At 35.0% G+C, this 26,010-nt stretch overlaps 1 protein-coding gene across 1 annotated transcript; it reads left to right on the top strand.

Annotated features, from left to right (window-relative positions):
• The first annotated feature begins 2,076 nt into the window (after positions 1 to 2,076).
• Positions 2,077 to 16,089, top strand: LOC145674762 (uncharacterized). The gene is made up of 2 exons (XM_081744951.1): positions 2,077 to 2,578; positions 12,591 to 16,089. Exons 1-2 carry the CDS (start codon positions 2,214 to 2,216, stop codon positions 13,222 to 13,224), a joined length of 999 nt encoding a protein of 332 aa, XP_081601077.1. The 5' UTR covers positions 2,077 to 2,213; the 3' UTR covers positions 13,225 to 16,089.
• Positions 16,090 to 26,010: the final 9,921 nt, after the last annotated feature.

Raw genomic sequence — 26,010 nt, 5'->3', positions numbered from 1 at the left:
AACAATTAAAGAGAAAGCACAGGAAAAGTGTTATGAAGGAGTTGTCAAGAAGAGCAGTTTGAAAGGAATATACACATATAAAAGGCGTTATGAGAAAATAAAATATATGAACAATGATTTACGAAGCATTTTACTATTCAAAGCTAGTTCAGGGAGACTTGAAACAGGGGTAAGATTGAAAAAAATTAAAGAAGTGAACGAAAAATGTCAATTATGTTTTAAAGATGAAACATTAGAACACTTATTGTTAAAATGTGAAGAAACCCTAAAAGTCAGGGAAAAAATGGAAATGGATCGATGAAATGAAAGGGGAAGGAAATTTGGTTAAATTAACTTGGAGGCTAGGCTTTAATGTAAATGGAAGTGAACTAAGTGAGAAAGAAATATAAAAAAACAAAGAACTTCTTGAATTTTGGTGGAAAAAAATGGAAAACTTTAAATGAAAAAGAGCAGTACTTACTTTTTCTCTTTTTTTTTTCAGGAACCAAACTTCCGAATAGAAGGAAGGAACATACCTTGAACCTGAACCTGAAATTTGACTTATTCCCGATTGCGACACTTCCTTTTTCACTTATTTTCGCTTTATCATACTTAGTACTTTCTATCTGTTATATGACTTTGTACACATCTTGTTACTTTTTATCATTTTTAAACTATTCTAATCTTTACATTTTATACGTTTAATTACTTTTCTAAATTGCTGATATTCTTGTTCAATACAGTGATAATGATACTATGCAAAACTTTAGTGATGTTTACTACAAACAAACAATCAATTGTCGAGAGAGCAATCAGTGATGGCAATTCCTTCAGAGCCGTTTTCCCTTCACAAGCTTCAGAATTTCCCTTTCCCGGACAAAATTTCCTTTCATCCAATCCCTTCATGTACTGCATTTAGTAAATGTATTTTTAATCGTTTTCTCTTCCACTCCCTCTCCCCAATCTTATAACCACTTACAAGCAGATACTTGACAGCCTTCCTTTGAACTTACGCAGAATTTGAACTTGATTTGTTGTTTAGGTATCTAAGGCGTCACAATAGAGGAGGGGAAAGGATATGGAAAGGTGTAGGCCAGGACCTATGTTAAAGGTGCAATCTCTGCATTTGCCTGGTGTGACTGAGGAAAAACCCTATAAATACCTCGGCCAGGACGGACAACCTAAATCAATCATAAAAAATATAAAAAATATTATGTAAATTTAATTTTTATCCTAGATATCATGATAGATTTTAATATTAATGTAACCTAAGGTACAAAGACAATATTAAGTATATATTTGGCATACACTTACTTAAGAACAGCACTCCAATATTTACTGAAACGAATACGAACAGTTACAAAGAAAACTTTAGCTGCTACTCTCCTTGGCTGTACACGAGGAATGTTCGTAAACACAATACAAAGATTAGAGATGCGGAATTCTTAAGAATTTATAATTCTGTACGCACAGTCACCAGAAAATTTGTAATCTTACACAAGGACACATACACTAATGACCCAATATTCGTCCCTATATACATATTTACATTCACGACACGCAGATTTTCTTCTCTTACATCGATTAATCCTCTTCACAATGAATTTTCTCGTTGGGAAAAATATCTTCTGATTGGGAAAACCAAACTGTTATAATAGTTGGAGTGATAATTTAATCGAGAAATATTTCTTCTTATTGCACTGCATTTAATTCAACAATGGGAAGATTAATTTTGATAGAAGATTTTAAATAAGCATTGTTGTAATGTTTCGAATTTAACTGAATATGTTGATCGATGTGCAATGTTGATAAATATTAACGAATGCAAAGCAAGATAACTTGTGAGAATTTATGTGAAATATGTGCAACGGATTTTGTTTGGAACAAATAGAATATTGAATTCATACTGAATTTTAATGAGATTAATCAGATGCGTAAATATATCTATCAATCTATAAATGATTGAAGAGAGGTTCAAATTTCCTTGCAATATTGAGAGATTACAAGCAATTTCCCCTTTTAACTTTTCTCCAAAATGTACTCGAAATTTCCCTGCGGCAAGGGAAATTTCCCTTCAATTGGCATCACTGAGAGCAATTGTGTTGTGGCTGATCTAGGAGAATAAGAGGAAGAAGAAGAAGATTGGAGATATAAAGTTGCTTTTGTGAACATACTTGTTAATCAATTCATTAACACTGGCACAGTGTTAAAATCTTACTATATTTCAATTCACAATGGCTGGTAAGGCGTCTGTTAAGTTGGAATTGATGTACAAAGAAGAAATTGCTTATGACTTACCTCATGATGATCCGCTCGAAGGGAGAGGGTGGACATACGAAATAATGAATGACAACAAAGAGTTAATATTATCTACAACGGAAGGAGAGGTATCAGTGGACAAGGATACAGCTATGTGCTCTTTGGATGTGAAACTAAACGTTGATAGGGTGAAACCAGAATTAGAACTAAAAGAAGATCCTGCATTTGAAAGTAATATAGAAACGCTAAGAAAAATAGTGGTTCAGGAGACTTGCGCGTCGTATTCTAATGACTCCCAACAATTAACAACAAAAAGTTTAAATTCAGTTGGGGCAGAAAGGTAATGTTCAATTTTTCATTAACTAACTGGCTCAGATTGATAATACGGTTACATGGTCTCGGAAATTTTGTTGGTTAAAAGCAATATTTCACGAGAAATATTTACGTATGGGTGATATCATGAACGTAAGTTAGTAGCCTACAATTTGGAAATGACATGGCACACATAGACAAGCTGTATACCAAATAAAAATAATAACAAGATTGATACTATCCATACAATTCTTATGTAGTTCATATCTTGATAAAATTATTATTTCTTTATTTTTGGTTACACATTTCTCACTAATTGTTCCACATATTTAAAATATGGGTGCTCGACTATATTGTTTTATTTATATAGAAACTTATGTAAAATAACAAATAATGAGAATGGTAATTATCCTACTATTTTACAAATGTAAACCTGTAATGAATTTTATTCGCAAATAAACTATGCACGTGTGTGATTTTATTTAGGATTTAGCTCAAATGGGTCTAGCCTCATTTTACCTGCGGGCTTCGAGAGACATAAGCAAAATACAAGATAAAGAAATCAGTCCATTTCATAGCTCCACTCATATTTTCAAGGTAGTCGACTTTTTATATTCCCAGGAATCATTTCTAAGGTATGGACCTCCATTTCTCAATATGGAATCACTTTAGGGGCTTAGTGAACGTACATGATATATGAATTATTGTAAAAACAACGCTAACCAGCATGTGCTAGATGGACGGTAAAATAAGATTGCTATGGAGATTAGGGCATTACGCAGAATGTGTTTAAACGAGGATAGCGCAAAATTCTGTATTTAGGATAACTTTCATGTCTTACGTGTTCAATGTGTTCTTGTACGTTCCTAAGTATTTTATAGGTAATATCCTGAAATGCTTTCTTGGCTTGTATATTTGTGTTCCAAAGTAACACTATACATTAGGGAAGAAACTTTTTACTTATATGGATCCCTTCATTCCCAAACATTATTATACTTCCGTGCTCTGATTTGCCACATTGAATTTTGCTTCTTCATTTCGCTTACAGTGGTTACTAGCTACAGTAACGCGGGGATACTTTGCACATCCGGCATTTCTTCCCACAAAATATGAAAAGAGTTTCAGAGTCCTCTGTAGGTAAAACCATGAACTGTATACACGAAGTTTCAACAACTCTCTACGATAGAACATGTAACTTTATTTTGGCGTTAATGATGTTGTAGTTGTATGGAAAGCAGTCACTGTAAAGACCGCCGAATTTTAAAAGAATTTCCGTCAATATTAAGTCATTTTCGTTACATTATACAACTTAACTAATAACCGTTTGAACAATTTGATACAAATAAATTAGTTAAGCGGCGGTTAAGCCCTATGCAGCGCCATTCTGTGCGTCATTAGTTGAAAACACAGGTTGTAGGTCATTCATAAAAAATAGAGATTAATGAATTGGTTCCTAAAACCAACGGCGCTGACAACCTCCTACAGTTGAAGCTTGCAGGGTCGCAGTGTCCCTGACGATTCGAATGAATCGCTTCTACCCTAACACCTTACATACCACCCTGGTTGCATGCCTTTGGCATTCAAGTCATGACACATCCGGGTTTGTTTCCCAACCGCAATTGGGCTGCCTTGAGGAGGCATTTTAGGAAAATAAATATAATGAGAAGGACGACAAGAAATATACCCTGGGAGGAGATTTAATGCTACAGCCCCGTCTTTTAGTTTATCAATCTTTTAATCATTGGTATTACCTCAGGCCCGCCCATACCTACAAAATTGGTAGGTTTACAAATATAACCTTTTAAAGAGCGCTAGCTAATACTTGTGTGTGGCTTAGTAGCAATTACACTTATCTTTATCGAGAATAAAGTCATATCCGAGGGCAATTGTGACAATAATGAAATACAAGATAACAGTAATATTAACTTGTTTATTAAACATTAATGTTGCTCAGGACCTACTCGTACGTAGCAATCTTCATATGTTCTCACAACATAAACTTCAATTTTACCATATAGTGTCTAACTGACGTAGGCATTCCGTACTATCGATACATAACAGTATCCGGTGTTTATCGCAGTAAAGGGTACCGTGGAATCATAAGCGGGCTTCCCTTTTTTTCTCGAGACCGGTTTATGATTCCCGGCACAAGAATACAAGAATTATTTCCAAACATCAAAAAGAATAACATTTAATTTACTTTCTCTAAATCCAAATCAAAACTGTAATTATTTTCTATAAATTCAAATCAAAACTAATTATTATATGAAAATCTAAAATCCGATCATCAATTTTATTACTATTATACTTTTCTCTAATTATGGCAAACATTCAAAGTTAGAACAAAATTTTGAAATTTTATTCAATTGCCGAATCTGCACATTAGCTGGGACCCAATCAGAGGTCGCACTGGTTTCATCACTTTAATTTAAAACGAAAGTAGGGATGTCCCTAGGGGATGAACTATATTTTAACTTTCAACTCTTCTTAACTTATAATATCGCTTTCTCTGAAGTCAATTAACTTCAGGTATCATTAGTCACATTGAATGCACATTGACGTTTCATAGTAGACTGCATATATATATCGAACGACGAACAAATCAACGAGCAACTTTATCAAATTCAAGGTTATTGAAAATTACTTTCAATATTATACTTAATTGTGTTTAACTTACAGTATTTTGACGGCGTCTTAATCTTACATTACAAATTTCGCATATTTTCTCATTATACAATCACAACATCAGATGAAAAAATTCACTATCTGAAGAGCACATTTTCTTAATCACCCAAAATTTTAACTGTATGATTAATTTTAGCTATTACTAGTATTTCTCTAATTATGTTCGTAATTATCTCTAATTGCCTAACATGTCCCTAAATGCTTGATTGTTTGGGGACAGCTAAATGTTAATATAAACATAAAGAAGAATGATTAAAAACTCAAACAAAATTTGATAATAAAATTTTATTATGAAGTATGGTTTCCAAAACTGGAAAGACCTAAAAAAAATACAAAACTTAAACATCCTAATAAGAATTCGATACTGAAAGTCAGCATCCAAAGAAGATAGCTATACTTTTCAAAAGTGGTGCGGCATTATTACAATTTCGAAGTCCGAAATCGCGTTCTAAATCAATTACCTGTTTAAAATGTCCAATGCTGTCCTTCCTCTCCTTTCCACATTCATCTTTCATCTCCAAACGCTGTAAGGAAACCAAAAAGCATGACATCTAAGTGAACGTACCTGATTGTAGAGCGATATTGATGGTTTCTTGGACTGGTGCGTTAGTGGCGGTGGGCACACACTTTGATTCTGAAAAGTAACCTCCGAAATTCTGGGAAATAATCAAAAAATTAACAATAATCCTTTTTTCATATATCTAAAAGTTTAAAAGTTCAAATTCGGTATTTCTGATTTCTCATCTCTTCCGGGGTTTAGCCCGAGTTCGGGCGAAGTTCACGCTTTTTTTGTGCTTAGATTTTAATTTTCCACCTGTGCCGCTTACGCTTGTAAGGTGTAATTTAGCACGTTTATGTGTACTTTTCCAGCTAGTTTGTTTAATTTCGGAACTTTTCTCTTTTTTACATCGTATTTACTAAACTTCCACGTAATGACACGCCTTCCTTTACGACGTTTGGATTTACGCTGCATTGCGATATCTGCCATAAATTTCTTTTAGGTTTGCGCTTACTATTACTATATTTTGTCATGCAGTTTACTATACAATGTTCGTACATGTTTTCGCTTAAGCTTTTTAGTGCTCTTCGGAGTCGATGTATACTTCTTCCGCATGTTAAACTCGAAATAACCTCGCCTACAGCTCGACATTAATTTGCATGTAGTTCGTCTTTGACCGAGTTTACTGCGTTCCGAAATACTCTTACCAAAGCACTTTTCTTTTATTCTCAACTTATTTCCTACTGTACGCCTAATGCGTGGTTGTGCGTGCTGAGAATACGCTGTACGTGGAGGTCGATGAACATTGTTTTCATCATGAGCAATCAACATGTCTACATTTTGAGTAGCACTACACTTGAATTTTCGTTCTTTACAATTTCGCAATAGTGAAGTACTAGCTTGAAAATTCAAACATTTCGGCAACTGAAAATTAATAAATGTTGCATCTGATGTACTGATATGATCACGTCTGCTCATTTTAATTCTACTGATTATGCTCCTCTTAATCGAGTTTACGTTAGTAATGAATTACGAAAACTCAACTGGGTATCATTGGCCATCTTATTTTTCTTCTTAACCTTGGTGTTACATTTCGGTTCTATAACGGAAATATACTTTCGACTGCGCGTGCTTTATTGGAAGTGTTACTTTTACGCCTGTTTACGGTAAACATTTCTGACCGATATATTATGTACGAGACCTTCACTACGTAAAACACAATTCGCTTGGCCAGTCTATTGTGAATTTGAAGTCGTTTCCTTCTACAATACTCAAAGCTGATAAAGTCGGAATGGATTTGCAGCACTAAAATGCAACTTACGTTAGATTACACTGTTACAAATAAATTTGAATTTGTTAAGTCGCGAAAAACCATTTGCCTGCGGCACAAAACCGACAACACTGTAACTTCGTTATCACACAAAATCATCAATTGAACTCTCAAGCCTTCCCTGGCTTTTTCGAGAGGGCGGATACGCGCAACCTGAACGCTACCTCTTATCATGTATGAAACATCGGTATCCCTTGCCGCCAAAACAATTACATTAGAAACAATTGTCTACAGGTACGCGTAACGATTCTTCTTTTTCGCTATCTCTACACTGCATATTTCCTTTTCCTGACTGTAATCGACTTTCTGGTTTATTTGGCACATATCTTTCACAACTTGGGCCGGCTCGAATTCAAGAGTACTTACGGTTTCTTTTCCGCCTTGCACTCTGTTATTTTGTTGGTTTTCCTACACTCAAACTGTGCCGTTCGCATGTATTCATAGAACACAGTGAGACCTTTCTTTCATTCCGTTACACTATTTTTAAACTCAGTAGTTACTGAATCAACATGCTTGGCCGCGTTAACTAAGAGCGTACTTCAGTTAAGGAGTTATTGGCTACCTTGATATTATTACATAAATTGTCTGCTTTGGCATTCAATTAGCTCTTTCCTACGCTCCCAAAACGTTTCTATTACAGGCTGTTGAAGTTCACCTACTGATTCACGTACTTTTTGTCCTAGATATCCAATATTCATTACCATTTTTGAGCAATGGTTTCTAATTGTTTCTCTAATTCCTCTGTCAACATTGCTTGAAATTGTTCTAAAAAACTAGCCTCCATATTGATATGAATTACGAGCAACTAATTCAAAGTACAAAAATGTAAATGTCTGAGTTTAATACGAAAATAAGAAACATGCACTTAAAACATGAAATACTAAGAATTTTGATATTACGACCATTAACAACCAATCCTTCTTTTCACAACTCAGGTTTCACTTTGCGAAGTGCTTCAATATAAAATTAACACAGATGTAAACTAGTACCATACATAAAATATTTTCTATAACTATTCTACCAGGCCTTGATTCCATTTTGTACTAATACACAATAACACACACAGCAAGGCCATGTGATAATATTTGAAAAACAGTATCACGTGACAGTTTCTACACAATAACAGTGTCTTCATCAGACTTCCACTCCTTCTGGCTGCTGGAGTTGGTCATCACTTATATATACTGTCCGGAGATCAATTTTAATTAGGTTCCGCCCCTTCCTTAAAAAGTAACAATTGTCTGGCTTTCACTTTTACGTTTTAGCTGCACACGTGTCCAATTAAAGGTTTACTTTTTTCCGCTGGATTCGTCCTGTTCTCTAGTTAACCTTATTTTCCTTGTTATTTTGTTTCTCTTTCTTCCTTTTTATTCCTTCTTCTTTAAGCAGAATCCTCTCCCACTCCTTATTTATCGAGAATCCTGCATTCCAGTTCATCACCTTGCCTCCTGCTTTCATAATCTCTCTGGCTTCCTTCCATTTTCTCACCAAAGTCCTGTTCTCTACTTCTATGACCTCTGCTCCTTCCCACCCTATCCTGTGGTTTGTTTCTTTCTGATGCTTGTATATCACATTGTTGTCCATTTTCAATCTTACATCATCCTGGTGCTGTTTAATCCTTTTTATGCTTTTTTTTTGTTTCTCCTATGTAAATTTTGTTACACTCCTCGCATCCTACTCTATATATTACTCCCCCTTCATCTTTGTTCGCTATTGCTTTTCTCTTTTTCCTTCTGACTAGTTCAATTATTCTGCTTCCTCTTTTCCTGTACGTCCTAATTCCTGCTTTCTAAAAGATTCTCTATATGTTCTTATTTTGTTTGCATAGTGATTGTGTTGAAACTGTCACGTGATTGTTTTTTTTTTTTTTTTACATATTATCACATAACCTTGCTCAGTGTGTTATTGTGTATTAGTATTAAAAAATTTATTCATAAATGCACAGGAAGGTGCATAGTGTAAAACATGTATGTATGTGTGTATACGGAATCAGCTGTTTGCTATCCACTCACATCTCCATAGAATTAAAAATCAACAAGAAAAATTTTTATGAGCTACATTAATCTCTCTGTTGCTCTCAAGGTCAAAACATATTTACTTAACTTACATGAAAAATCTTCATTAATTACTTCTTGTTTTTATCTATCCCTCAGCTTTATTTTTAATTAATTGTGTTCGCCGTGGATCTGATGGAAATTGACTGTCGACACTAGGCTAATCAGATTCAAAACTCAACACGTTATCTGTATAACTAAAGGTATTGCATAAGCAGTTGTAGGAAGATTGCTATAATTTAATCCGGAAAACGGTCGCCATGTGGTTGAAATCGTGTTTTTTGGTAGTTGTTAGATTCTTGTAAATATAATCGTAACCTTCACATTGATTTTCGTTTTTTCCCAAGATTTGCCCTTGTTTATTGCATTTATCCCAGCTTTGCTACAGCAGTGAAACGTAATATTGAGGTCTCAAATATTCAATAATAATAATAATAATAATAATGGTATAGGTAAAAAATTCCGTATGAGGACACATTGTATTAAAGCCTGTAAAATAACCCGTAGCGTATACCATAAGTTACAAAATAGTCTGGATTGGAGAGAAGTGTCAGGACCAACAGCACGTACCCTCTCGATACATTCCTGCAACTAGCTACAAGTTATAACGGAAAGTTTCGACTTAATTTTCGTGTAGAAAGTAGGGATTCTGAACTCACAAAAGCCGTAATTAAATTTTTTTAAAGTAATGGTTGTGCTGGCTAAGTTACAGAAGATGTCGAATAGTGATGGGCGGTGGGAATATTCCCGGTGGGAAGGAATTTAAAAAATGTTAATATTCCCGGTTTTTTCCCTGGTCTATAAATTCCTGGGAAGGAATTTATTTCCATTGCTTTACTTTCTCTTCCAAATTATAAGAACAAGATGACTAATTACATTATTTTAATATATTATGATTTACTTCAAGGGTTTAAAGAATTTGGGGGTTAAAAAATTTGAAATTATTTGACGGTACGTTATATTACTAATAATATGAGTTTTTAAGTTCCATTTCCATTTGCACTAAAAAGTAAGGTAATTGTTTCGAATTAGGGGACCAAAATTAGGAAAATGTAGGATGATTTACTGAAGAAATGATTTGATAGTGATGATAAAGAAAGTATCGAACACATTTTTTTAGGGCAGTAGAAGATTTATACAAAACGGTTAGGTAAGTGGAAGTGATTTATGTGAGAAAAGAAAGTGAATTAATGGTAACGAAGATAGAAAACAAAGTGCCATGCGGGACTCTAACTCACCTTCATTCGCTAACGCACGCTTTGCAACGCTGTCTGAATTTAATGTTGGTAACGTAATTTAACGTAAGAAACCATAAAACAAACGCATCGAAATAGAATATCGCAAAAAAGTAGGTGCAAATCTTTCCCCCAACGCTAAAGCCAGCCACAATTAGCAAAGTACTAATATACAAATGATGAAAAGGAACCATTTTGTAAAGTATTTTAGAATTATATAGAAATAGAGATAAAGTACTATTAGTAAACCCTGAACCACCAATAGTAATAGACGTCGGTCTGTCTCCTCTCTCTGACTCGAATTTCTGAAGGAGTAGTCGGGCTTCTTTTACATGTGAATTAACATATGGAATTTCGAGAAATAGGTAGAATGAAAGGTCGTGTATGGTAATGTTACGTGCTAAAACATAAAGATAAGTAAGTATCCTACAAATTTTGTGAACATAAATATGTATGCGCAAATGTTGATAAATTGGTGAGACATGTATCTTTGAGCATTTATCCAATCTAATTAGTTTATAACATTTATAAATTTAATGTGTTTATAATATCAGCAATAGAGTCAAGTTGAGCTAATCCACTTACATATAAATTTAAACTGTTACTATATAATTTTCTCACACATATTTAATTGATAGAACATTTTGTGTATACATATACATTTATGCGTACTTTCTAAATGTAATAAAGTGTTAATAAAGTAACACGGTACCGTTCAGAATATTCATTTTAAAGAATCCTCTGTGGACAACAGTAGTCATATGCTGTAATATAAAAATTAATTCAATTTTGAAATCAAAATATAGTAATAGAATGCAATTTTCTTTCTGATTGATCATAAATTCCCGGATAAATTCCCATTTTGGGAATATTCCCAGGGAATTTTCCCAGAATTTACCCATCACTAATGTCGAAGGGGTATCGGCAAAGGGGTTCCGTACCATCATGAGACACCTCTACAGCTACTCAAATTTAAACGAAAGATTTCCGCTAATATTTCGTTAGAATATATTCTACTGTACGTTTTCAGGAAAATAACTGTAAAAAAAGAAAACAGAACTGAATATAATTGAAAACTAAAGCTTGTAATAAACTAACTTACTACTAATGAAGTTTACAGATGTAATTATAAAAGCTTTGCTACAAAAATATATACACAGACCATAATTCAGTGAGCTCTGAAATACAAACTAACAAAATAATGTATAAGATTCAGTCTACAGAGCAATTGTTGCTTAAAGAGTGGCATAAACTATTTCTAGAATCGAGATAAGATGAGAAATGTTTACGATAGTTTTGGTCTCGTCTCGGTTCTCATCTCCAAAGCATGACTATAATGTGAGTTAACCTTGTCCCGTCTCGAATTAAATATTTCATCCCGATTTTGTTTGGTTTGTTTAAGAATCGAGATGAGAAATTCGTCTTTTCATGGGCAACATTACACAAAACCGAAATATTTTTTTTGCCTAATATCACGTTTCTGCTTGTAATGGTAGGACCTAAGCGATAATAAGTTTTTAATTTTTAAATATTCTTCGAGATAATTGTTATTATTATTAGTATTATTCCTGAAAATTTGATAGTTCAAGCGCAGAAACAAACGAGTATTCAAATATTTGAATCTAATGAAGCGTGTGTTATCGCCGATCTATTTCCATCAAAATTCCTAAAGTAAAGAAAAAAATGCTTGACGTGTATTCGATCGAAGAACCTCGAGATTACTGGTCAAACCCCTAGACCATTGAACCACGATCAGAACGCTGTAAATGATTCCTCTTTAGTCTTGTTACTGTAAGTTTCTCTGCCTCAGCTTTGAAAGTTTTATGTAATTTTTTAATTCGTTTCAAAACGCCTTTCGTGTTCCTCTTAAGATGATATAAGTGAATGATCTTCGGTACAGTTTCTATTAATACGTTGAGTTGTTCTTAAACCTTTGGATCGCAAGTTGGTGTTTTCTCCACACGAAACTACAGATAAGATAGATTTAGTTCTCATACTGTGCATGTGTGTCAAGGCAGCCGACAATACCTGGTCATAGACTTATGTCCGCCAAGATATAAATGATGGATTAATTTGATATAATGAAACAAACTACAGCAACTTATTTTGAGACAACAGTGATATGGTACTCCATTACATATTTCTACAATATTTAATGTAATATAGCGAATGTTTACATGTTTACTTGCTACTTAATCATTATCTCCATTTACATTTCATTGTTGAATTTGTTACAGGCGCGATAACATCTTTGCTTTCCACGGAGAAGGCTATAAGTTTACAACATTAAATAAAGCCATCTCTCTTTCTTATAAGGAATCTGATACTTCGACGCAGTTTGGCAAAGGATTTCATCGATCACGTTTGACAACAAATTTGGTGACACGGGAGAGTGAAAAGAGTCATACGTACCAAAATAGTGATAAACGCTCTAGTCAAAGTTCAACTATGTCAAGTGGTGAATTTGTGCATTCAGGTGAAAAATCTCACATATGTGGAGTATGTGGAAAGGTATTTAGAGTATCTTCAAGTTTGGCTACGCACATGGTGATTCATACAGGAGGAAAACTACACACTTGCCAAGAGTGTGGAAAGGCATTTAATCATCGTTCGACTTTGGCAACACACATGTTAATTCACACGGGAGAAAAACCTCACACTTGCCAAGAGTGTGATAAGGCATTTAATCAACGTTCGACTTTGGCTACACACATGTTAATCCACAAGGAAGAAAAATCTCACACCTGCCAAGAGTGTGGTAAGGCATTTACTCTTCGTTCATATTTAGCTACACACATGTTAATCCACACAGGGGAAAACCTCACATGTGCCAAGAGTGTGGTAGGGCATTTAATCGGCGTTCGACTTTGACTACACACATGTTAATCCACAAGGAAGAAAAATCTCACACCTGCCAAGAGTGTGGCAAGGCATTTACTCTTCGTTCATATTTAGCTACACACATGTTAATCCACACAGGAGAAAAGCCTCACACGTGCCAAGAGTGTGGTAAGGCAATTACTCAACGTTCAAGTTTGGCTACACACATGTTAATCCACACAAGAGAAAAAGTTTACACATGCGAACAGTGTGGTAAGGCATTTAATCAACGTTCACATTTGGCTACGCACATGTTAATCCACACACGAGAAAAAGTTTTCCCATGCCAAGAGTGTGGTAAGGTATTTTATCGAAGTTCAACTTTGACTGCACACACGTTAATCCACAAGGGAGAAAAAGATTACACATGCGAAGAGTGTGGTAGGGCATTTAATCAACGTTCGGCTTTGGCTAGACACATGTTAATCCACACAGGAGAAAAATCTCACAGCTGCCGAGAGTGTGGTAAGGCATTTACTCAACGTTCACATTTGGCTACACACATGTTAATCCACACAGGAAAAAAACCTTACACGTGCCTAGAGTGTGATAAGGCATTTAATCAACGTTCGATTTTGGCTAGACACATGTTCATCCACACAGCAGAAAAATCTCACAGGTGCCAAGAGTGTGGTAAGACATTTACTCAACGTTCACATTTCGCTACACACATGTTAATCCACACAGGAGGAAAACCTCATACGTGCCAACAGTGTCATAAGACATTTAATAAACGTTCGAATTTGGCTAGACACATGTTAATCCACACAGGAGAAAAATCTCACACGTGCCAAGAGTGTGGTAAGGCATTTACTCAACGTTCGACTTTGGCTACACACATGTTAATCCACACAGGAGAAAAACCTCACATGTGCCAAGAGTGTGATAAGGCATTTAATCAACGTTCACATTTGGCTACACACATGTTAATCCACACAGGAGAAAAACCTCACACGTGCCAAGATTGTGGTAAGGCATTTAATCGACGTTCAAGTTTGGCTACACACATGTTAATTCACACAGGATAAAAAGTTTACACAAGCCAGCAGTGTCGTAAGGCATTTAATCGACGTTCAAATTTGGCTACACACATGTTAATCCACACAGGAGGAAAACCTCACAAGTGCCAAGAGTGTGGTAAGGAATTTTCTCACCGTTCTCATTTGGTTACACACATGTTAATCCACACAGGAGAAAAACCTCACACCTTCCAAGAGTGAGAGGGCATTTAATCGGATTTCAAGTTTAGGTGCACATATGTTAGTCCACACAGATGAAACGTACACGTGCCAAGCGTGAGTTAAAGGATTTAGACTACGTTCAAGTATGGCTACATTTATATAATTCACACAGGAGAAGAATATTTTACATGCCAAGAGTGTTGCAAGGCATTTAATCGAGGTTCCAGTTTGGCTGCGCACATGTTATTCCACGCACATGCCAAGAGTGTGGTAAAAAATTTAATCAACCTTCAAGTTTGGCTACACTCATCTTAATCCAAAGAGGAACAAAATATCAGACATGCTACGAGTGTGGTGGCGAATTTAAATATCTTTTACGTTTGGCTACACACATGTTAATCCACACAGGGGAAAAACCTCACATGTGCCAAGAGTGTGGTAAGGCATTTAATCGACGTTCAAGTTTGGCTACACACATGTTAATCCACACTGGATAAAAAGTTTACACATGCCAGCAGTGTGGTAAGGCATTTAATCGACGTTGAAATATGGCTACACACATGTTAATCCACACAGGAGAAAAACCTCACACGTGCCAAGAGTGTGATAAGGCATTTACACATTGTTCACATTTGGCTACACACATGTTAGTCCACACAAGAGAAAAACCTCACACCTTCCAAGAGTGAGTTAAGGCATTTAGTCGAAATTCAAGTTTAGGTGTACACACGTTAGCACACAACTGATGAAACTTACACGTGCCAAGCGTGTGGTGAGGGATTTAGACTACGTTCAAATATGGCTACATTTATATAATTCACACAGGAGAAGAAGATTTTACATGACAAGGGTGTTTCAAGGCATTTAATTGAGGTTCCAGTTTGGCTGCATACTTGTTAATCCACGCACGTGCCAAGAATGTGGTAAAAAGTTTAATCAACCTTCACGTTTGGCTACACACATGTTAATCCACACAGGAACAGAATATCAGATATGCTACGAGTGTGGTGGCAAATTTAAATATCGTTAAGTTTGGTTACACACATGATAATCCATACAGGAATAAAAGTCACGTATGCTAAGAGTATCGTTAGAAGTTTAATCGAAGTTCAACTCTGACTACACATGTTAATATTAACTAGAATATGCATTATAAAGCCCTGAGTGTGGTATGTCATTTGATATACGTTGAAGTTTGGCTAGAGACATGTCAATCAACACAGTAGTAAAACATCACACATGTCAAGAGTATGGTAAGGCATTTAATCTACGTTCGAAATTGGCTACACACATGTGAATCCACACTGTAGCAAAATCTCACCTTGCAAAAATCCTGGAATAGAATTTAGTCAACGTTCATACGTGCTGAGCCACACAGGATCAAAACCTCAAACGTGAGAGGTGTGGAAGACGATAAAGTCTACGTCAAACTTTGAAATGCAGTTGAACACAAGTCAGTCACCGAAGAGATCCAAAGAGCTTACAAGGCATTTACTCAAGGTTCACATATTGCAAAGTAAATTATAATCCACAAAGGACAAAATCTCACACGTGCGGAGAGTTTATTTGAGATGTCGCATTCTGTTGGAGGAATAGAGATGATATAAAATAAACTGTTATTTTTGCGCGTGCTATGAAAATTGTACTAACCCAAATAAAGTGCTTGTGTAAAATAGTCGACAAAGGGATGTCATTTGTGTCTGACGTTATCCCATGTTTACTGTAGATCCATATCTAAGTTCAAGTTATAGTCACCAAATAAGCAACTTTGTCACCTTTGATAACATCTGGATATGATTCGTGGCATCTTTAAAGTAATCTTTAAGCACTGTTCCTATATGGTCTGCAGAAACACCCGACGAAGATTGTTTTTGGACAGACTTACCTCTGCTCAAATAGTTTCACACTCACGTACGAGATCATTCTGTGCTCTGCTGCCCCACTAATTTTAATACTACAAACAATCCTGCTCTATGTAGAGAATTCACTGAATTTTTAGCAGCATTCTACTGTACATCACCACATTAAACGCAGAATATAAAACATCTGATTTGGCACACTTCTCTAGCGTGGGATCACGTTGTCCAAGTCACTCTTACTCTTTTCTTGCCATCTGAGTTGAACATTGTAAATTATTTTAATTGAGTGTTCTCTACCAATAAATGATAACGATATTTCACTGCATCTACAACTGTCAAACGCAGTCTCCAGCCGCAGCCTTACTACTGGGTTCACAATGGAAATGATAAAGCATATAGATAGCAAAAATATTTTTCCCGAAGCAGTAGCTCGAACTTTAACTTTTCTGCGGTTTGATGCCGTCTTTTTGTATTTTATGCATAGACGATCCTAAGTACATACAAAGATTTGTTACTGCCAAACTTAACATACAGATTTACAGTGTGGATAGCTTCATTATTCAAAACCTATAAAAAAACTGTTGACCCTCTAACCAAAAGTTTTCCACATACCTTTCATTGTCCGATTAGATAGTCCCACTCTGGAGCTATACCAATGCATAACTTGTCCATATTACAGTAATATATCGAAAAACTAAATCTCACCTATATCAACAAACGCTTCCAAACTCAGCACCCTTTATTCATGCAATATATACTACCTCACTTTAGACCCCACACCAAATCGCTATCAGCATATTCCTTGTCCCTAAGGTGTACGCTTTGTCAGTACACTTTACCCTCGTGAGATTCATTTTCCTTAACCGTATAGTGGTAAGGTGAAAAAAATTTTTATGAATGGTAACATTTGGCCTCCTGGACCTAGGACATTTTTGTCTGATAAGATGTGAACTAGGATTTAAATTTGTATTATATTTACAATATTAAATACAAACACCAGACAGTGGATACGCTTTAAGCGAAACTGTACATTTTTATTGAGGCAATACCTTTCTTGTTAAAATTAAGTTCGATAATTATGTGACTATTTTATTGCTTAAATACCGGTACTGAAAATAAAATATTTATTAACTAGAAAGAAGTAAACCAGGATTTCTCCTAATAGCGGTATATTCACGTTTCAATTCTGCAGCAGTCTCCACACATCATTTTTGCGTGACTTAGGCAAATCCACTTACAGCACTTTTGGCAAAATATCTGGCCTTACTGTGTTGATACATGCAACATCGTCCTCGCTTTCCTACATGAGGAGGTACAAAGCATCTTCTAGAGTCAATCCGAAAAACCTTGCTGTGTTCGCTGAATGTATAACATTACTATTAGTTGGTTCTACATTTTAGAAGTGATAAAATTATGTTATTTGCCATCGTGCAGTGTTTCTTTCTTCGTCATATTCAGTAGGTATCTGGTCTACTATGTCCACCCCACCTTTAGTATCGTTGTAAAATGTGACGATTTCTGGCTTCCTGTTAACTCTGGTACTCTCATCTAATTTGACGTGATTGTGCATACTTGAAATCAGCACTAAACACAGATTATTCTTAGATGCATACGACCCAATGGTGCAGTTCTAATGAAAACCAAATACACTACTGTATTCTTTCCTCCGTTTGGCATTCACAAACGCGGGGGCAACTCTCTTGTTTTTACGAATTGTCCCTATAATTGTTAACTTACTGTCTTATTCCATTGATTTAACCAAATTGCAGCTTGTAAATCGATTATTGTAAAAGGTCCCTTTGCAAGATGAACCATGAATCTGTTGACACAATCTCTTCACTACTTCCTCAGGTTTGTTATCTATCTGGAACGGGCCTTTGGTTGTGTCCTCACATACAGTTCTATATTTGTTGTGTAGTATAAGGTTTCACCAACAAGAATAAAAATTTTATTTCCACATTTTGGAGGTCTTTTAGGCATATAAATACGAAATCCACATCTTCCCCGGAAACCGACAAGTGTCTCACCCAAAGTTGCTAACATACCAATTAAGAAAACTGTTGTTGCAGTTGTTTACAAATAATTCAAGAAAATCACGAATTGGGGCTAATCTGGGGCTGAAGGTTATATCTGATTATGTTATTCATTAGCATCTTCCACTCTTTCATCCATCATATCCTGCACAGTAATCACTTTCTGCTCAGTTTGGCTTCTCCGGTTCCCATCATCACATAGAGATGACCCTACGCAGAGGACACATTCATTTGTCTGATTAACAATACACATGTGTTAACTTGTGCTTCGCACCTCTCCTCATTCTCCATCTTCGTTATCCCTTTACACATGTTTTATTTTCTCTAATTGTATTGTATTTATATTGAATCAATCTGTCTATATTAAGTTGTGTTATATATGTTTGCTTACATTATAATGCTAAGGATAAAGTTCCATACGCCCATTTTTCTTTTTCTTTTTGATTTTTTGTTATTTGTTATACCGTATAATTGTAGAAAATTTCGATGGAGCACAGATCTCCACTTACACTTTGGAAATAAATTCTTTTCCATCACTCACGTTACAGAGGGCGTAACTTTCTCATAGGTTGCTAGCCACTTTGGTTTGCCGGTAAAACGTAGTGCATTCACATACTTTCTCAGCTGGCGCACATGTAGTGAAGCGTAGCTGCCAAGTCTAGACTCTGTTTATTGCACTCATGTGGGCGCACAGTGATGCTAATTCATTAACAGGCGACAGGTTGCAAGAAATTGAGAGTTTTCACGAGCTTAAGTTGGTTGGAGTACAGAAGTAGTATAATTTTTGATCATTATGATCATTTTCACTCTTATCCTGTTCTCATCTCATAGTTTTGGATACTGTTTCAGTTCGGTTATTTTACCGCATATGATAATTAACGATGGAAAATCTTTCATACATCCTTTGAAGATAAAGTTGCCGGGGTGGTTCAGTTGTAAAGCGTTCACCTCTGATGCATGAGGTCTCGGGTCCAAACCCTGCTCCCGCCAAGTTAACTTTGTGGTGGGCAAAAACCGTGTGCTTGCGTTTCCTCGGAGTTCTCCAGTTTCCTCCCACTTTCTTCATTCCACAATTGTATTCATTGCTCATCATCACTGCCTCTCTTAGCGTAGCCGGAATATCCGTGGGACGTAAAACTCAATATTTCATTTCGTTTTTCATTTGGAGATAAACGAGATGGGGAGAAATCGAAGAGACAGAGCATACACTGAACCAAGTTCCCAGAGTTCTCGATCTCCAATCAGTGGCAACCACCAAGCATCATCAACGAGTTCACCACCATTTAAGAAGCATACAAATGCACATAGCATCTCGAGCTCCGACTCTGACTCCAACCAGCATATCCTCCTCTGCAGCCTGTCTACAGCTTGCTACAGCAAAACTACAATCCAAAGTACTTTAGTTCGAAGGTTTTACTTCTCTAACTTCTCTAGTATCGGCAACGCAAAGATATTTCGCAAATGGTAGAAACAAAAAAAATGGATTCATCATTAAATCACAGTCGGCTAACTTCGCAAGATAATTCGTGACAATCCAGTTTCGAAATTTTCAGGAAAACTGCAACTTTAACTTCTCTCAACAACATCCGACACTAGCAACCTCAGCCACATACCATGTCAATAGTAGTACGAGGGGTCCCTCTATCTATAACACTTGATATATAGGTTGAACTTCCTGAAGTGGGATACACCTTTAAAAATGCATCCGTATTCGGAACAATCAGGGACCAACGTACATAATTCGAATTCTGAGAACATCACAGCATACTATCAACGACTTTTTGCATAAACAAATCTTAATTTTCAAAAAGAGACGCCGACCAATTGCTGCTCATTACGACAAATTCCTCTCCCAGGTAAACACTGTCAAGAAAACAAAGTACATCCTACTAACAGGTGCAACCTATGAACCTGTTATCCTGCAAAGAGGTGCACACTCTTCCTCTTCCTATGAAAACTGTCCAAATCTGCAACAAGTTCCAATCTGCAACACTTGGTATCAATTCCCGCCTCCGACATACAGCTACAAGTGCAAGTCTCAGCTTGCTCCAGAAGAATTCAGGCGGAAACTTGTAGTACCACTACTGACTCATTATGTTCAAAATCGAACAGGTGAGACCGAAAGACTAATCAATTTCTTTATAAGCATAAACTATTAGCATTTGTCACCCACAATCTTAAAAACGTTCATCTTTTGCACAACCATTAATTTTAAAACACGTTCAGCACGCAGCTCGCAACATTCTTCACCTCGACCTTCATGCCACTTACAGTGGTTCGTACGTGCACTTTAATGTATCTCCACCCGAAAAAACTATTTAACTTCATAGTGATCATGTATCTAGTTATTTGACTATGACTTTTATTTCTGTTTCTCAACATTCTCTTGTACTTACCTCATAAACTCATATTTTAACAACTATTACACGAGAAACAATTTGACACATTACTTATCAGTAAAACGCATCTCACTCCCAAACTTAATTGCAAATTTACCGGCTATCAACTCATTCCACACGATATGAAGCTCCCGCTCGATGCGCCACTAGCGGCGTTACAATAATATTTTATCCTTACACATGTAATACTTTTCATAAGTAAAAGCTTTGCTTTATATATACTTAAACACATACAAAATATTTGCTGAGCAAAACAATATATTCACATAAAAATATTACATACGTGTTACAGTTTCGCCAACTAACATTTTGGCTTCATGAGATACATGAGAAACGTGCAGTCTTATATACACACAAGAGCTGAGATATCTTGCTTCTGATTGGCTCCTGGCAGCAGCCAATCCACTTTCCCTATACCGAGGCTTCCTATCTGTTGTAAATTACACACACACATCAAAAGGACGATCTTGGCACAACTAATCTAAACTAACAAATAATTGGTATAAATAATTAAATAATATTACATATATATATAAATACACATAAATAAATAAATATATAAATAAACAGATAAACATACAATTACTCATACGCTTAAAAAGACGACACCCACATACAGTATATACTAGTAGTAGGCACAGAAACCGGTTTCCAGTTTTAGGAAAAACCGAAACCGGCTTTTCACAATTTACAAAAAACCTGTTTTCTCAAAAAACGGTTTCGGTTTTCTAAAAAACGGTATCTTTTCCTCAAAAACCGGTTTCGGTTTTCTTCATTTCCGTCTCGGTTTTCATTGCAACCGGTTTCGGTTTTCTCCAAAACCGGTTCGTGTATTCTTCAAAAACCGGTACGTTTTTTCTAATGAAACCGATTTCGGTTTTCTTCAAAGCCGGTTCAGTTTTTCATCAAAACCTGTATCAGTTTTCCAAAACTGGTTCTATTTCTGACCCATTTCCTTTCCACAAATAGTTTTATGTGTTCTCCAGGACAGTTTTGAGTTTTAGTTTTTACTAAAACCATTGCGATGTTTACCGAAGCCGGTATTGGTTCCTTGAGAATCTACATATGTTTTAGATCTTCAAATCGGCTTAGTTTTCAATCAAAATTGGCTTCCGTTTTCATCAAGAACTACCTTTGAGCTTCTACTTAAATCCAGTTTGAACTTTCATCAAAACCCAGTTGGGATTTTTGTTATAACGGTACTTTATTGTTGTTATTATTATTATTAGTAACGCTTAATAACATATTTTTCCTTCGATTCAATATTCACTCTTCTGTAAATCTCTAGTTGTTTCGAATACAATTACTTTCCTTATTATCAATAGATTTTCAGAACCTGGATTTATTTTAATTAGACTAGCTTAACCTGCACTCTCTACACTGCGCATCATTCACATATGAGCATGAATCTCCTTGTCATTCCTCACAACACCTGTACATGTCCTCTTATAGACACAAATGTAAGACGTCTAGATAAAAATCGGCAAGGGGTACCACAAAGGAGAGATTTTTTCGATTATTTTTTCAATATCTCGCACCGTTTGCAAGATTGAGCCTACTTCTGGTTGGAATTTCTAATTCATGTATGATCAGTGCTTTCTTTCTTCTTGCATGCAGTATGTAATAAGCAAGTACATTACATACACAATTTATTACAATGCCACTGATATATGGTGTTCATTAGCAAAAGTATCTCCATCACTCGAGAAATAGTTTTCTTCGATTTTCATTATCAATTGATCATGAAACAAACGCCTGAGAAATATACAACCACTGTATACAAACATGTTGTGTTGGAGTGTATAACTTATAGGATGTGTTATTTTTTAAAATGTCAACACTTCCAGTGTACCCTAAAAAATGTATTACGGTTTTTTAAATATTCAATTGGAACTGGACCAATCTACACAAAATTTGGAATCGACCAGCAAAAATGGCACGATTCTAGCAGTTGTGGTTTTCGAGATCTCATTGTCAAAACGATTGGAGACAAACATATAAACTTTTCTTTGCACACAAACATATAAACCTAGCATTTTAATATATAGATATTTATAGTCACAAGTGATCAATTTAATGGAGAGAATACTGAAATGAAACACTATGCCCTATATGATAGAGTTGCGTAATATTATGTAGTAGATAGAAGAAATGGTAATACTAGTACAAAAATTGCTTGATTTATTGTCTTCACGAATAAAGACAGACGAAGGCATTCCTATGGATGCTCATCTACCGCCTTTTCAAAAATTACTGTGTATTGTTTCATTCAAACAGCTCTTCCTTAGTACCATCGTTGAATTAATCTACTATAGCAAACTTTTTGGATTGTTTGAGAACTGGATACCGAAAGTCCGGATAACTATTTACCAGTAAGAAATTGAAATGTTTGTAGGCCTATTGGTGTTCATTTCCTGGACTCAGAGTACAAAATTATTGTGTAAATCAATTTTTTCAAGCGCTCTGAGCCTTCATTCACTAGCTGTTTTCGAGTTCGACACAACGTAATATTTGCGTGTAGTTTCCGGTAATGAAAATAAGCATTAATAAATAGCATTTTCAGTTTTGTTTCGTGCTGATGTACGCAAATTTTGCTTTGCATGAACACAAATCGCTACCACGTAGTGGTCTCATGCAGTGACACACATCACAAATGGAGTGTTATGTCGAAGCTTCAGATTCTTAAGGATGATCCTATTTCGTTCGTGTACAGTTAATGGAGAAATTTTGTGTCTTCTTTACAGGTCAAGTTGCTATGATCAAAAATACTAGAATTTTAAACCATATAAAATGTTCTAATTTGGGGGTCATAAAAGGGGATAAAAGTGGATCTGAAAAGGTAGGAGGACGGTAGGTAGCAGCATGACGACACGCTTGTTCCCCCTTCCTATCTTAGGAACTGGGCGATGCCTACATATTTTTTCGAAGTCGGGACGGAGTCCCCCCGCGTTTAGAATCTATACCCTAAGTTGCCGTTTATATATATATATATCAACGCACGAAATATTGATATAGCCTCTCTTCGTCAAATAGTTTTGAACAATGGAATAACAAGGCTCCCTCTACGCGGTATGTTCTTCCTCATATAGGTGTTATTTTCTCCGTTAGTGTGATTTTAGGAAAGTGCATTTGATTTTAAAAATAGGAAAATTAAAAATAAAAAATAAGTAAAATAAAAATATTAAGTAGGGGATAAATGTATGTTCTAACGCACTTTCACCCCCACCCCTCAATAACATAGTACACCCCTGCTTCCAAATATCTTCTAATCTACCCCCTAATAATTTTTAACACTTTTTATCCCCCAAATAACTTCTATCACATCTCAAATAACTTCTATCTTACTCATAATAACTTCTAATGGATTCTATCACTAAATCTAGTTACAAAAATCACTAAATCTGGTTATAAAAATCACTAAATCAAGTTAAAAAATCAAAAAAATCACTAAATCTAGTTATAAAAATCACTAAATTTAGTAAAATAAAATTACAAAACACTTTTATGATTTTACCATAAAAGTTAACTAAATTCTACATAATTACATAATAGTTACAAATTAGTATATTGATAGTTACAAGTTTGGATACTGATAATGGAATCTTCTGTTAACCTCGTTCTCTATAGGAAACAATGACTTCTTAAACTCTGTCCACTGATCATAATTCAAGCTGAATAGACAACCGTTAATATCAAAAACAACTTGAACTTCAATCTGCACATTTTTCACAATTACATTGAAATTATTAGTAAGTATAAATTTCTTTTGAGGATCCATTCTATTCACTCCATTTTTTACTTCTGACGACATATTTTGATCATTTTTATTATTTTTGGATTCACATACAGAACTCAACAGTTGGATAATTATCTTTTAAACCAGTGTATTTGATTTTTATTCCATCTTTAACGATCTCATCAATCATTTTATCTGTTAAGTGTTTTGTAAATCTAGGTGGAAGAAATACCTTAAACTCTTCACATTCAACTAAAACACTCTTTCCAAACTTAGTTTTAATCTTTTCCATTTTCACAATCTTATATTCTGTATTTAATTCTAATTCTCTTAATCCAATAACTTGTTTTTGTTCAAGACTTCCAAGTTTATTTAAAAGTTCAATATGACTCACCATCGTATTTATTATATTAAAACTTTTTAAAAATCAGTTTCTAATAGCCTCGAATTTCATTAAGTATGTCATTGATTCTGTTAACAATATCTCTTACATTTTCATCTGTTAATTCACCATTCATGAGCTTAATTACATTAAGCTCATCTTTAAACAGCCGAATTCGATTCACCATATTTTTATAATATTCTTTCTTTGAAGCTATATTAAATCGTGTTGATAGGCCAGTGATAACAGCAGAAGCCGAAGCAAATGCAGTTGTAATAATTGAATACACTGTAACAGGAATAAATACATTGATGAACCCTGTAGAAGCTGATAATAGAATTGATAACGTAATAAGAGTAATATAAACACATTTTATTCTCTTGAACTTCCTTTTGTTTTTCATTAATAACTTCTCAAGATTTAATATAGTATCTTCAATTAACACAATTAAATTCTCACGTGGAATGTTATCTGGAATAGTCATTTTATTAAATAAGTTTTTTATGATATTGTCATAAAAAACACTTACAAACTAAACAAATCTAATAAACATATAATTGATTTATATCTTCTCAATTATTTTTTCTTTCTCAACATCATACTCTAAATTTTTCTTACCAATCATAACAACATAGCAAATTGTTTTATCTGATACATCGCTTTCAAAATTAACAGTCAGTTTCAAATTAGGTCTATCACTTACAGTTACTGATTTATGCTTCCTTGTGTTAATTACGAACATTGGTCTATTTTCTAAAAACTCTTTAGGATAATAAAACATCTCAGTATTTCCAATTGTAGCTCGCTTATATACCGTATACATTTCATAAACTTTCAAATATTTATGTTTTGCAAAATCTAAGTTTAAAGATTCTAATGGGAAAGATTCATTTCTAGAATTACGAAAATGGATATTCTGAACTTTACAATGATCAAAATAGCTTGAATCTCTTTCTTGATTATCATTTCTATCAGTTTGGAAAAAGGCAATCACGAAATTAGGCATATCAAATTCACTTGAGTTAAATTGTGTGGTTAAATCGAATTCTAAATACTTCCCACTAACTGATTTCTGTAAACATTGATGCGTGTTGAATGAAATAGGAATCTTACCTTCTTTTAACATATTAGATCTTAACAAGGTGGCATAGTTAGGTTCATAATTAACAATAGGCATTCTTAACTCC

Source organism: Thermobia domestica, chromosome 18 (genome assembly GCF_964235325.1).
Source record: "Thermobia domestica chromosome 18, izTheDome1.hap1.1, whole genome shotgun sequence".
Classification (NCBI taxonomy): Eukaryota; Metazoa; Arthropoda; class Insecta; order Zygentoma; family Lepismatidae; genus Thermobia; species Thermobia domestica.
Note: the sequence above shows the minus strand (reverse complement) of the source record. Positions and strands in the feature narration are given on the sequence as shown.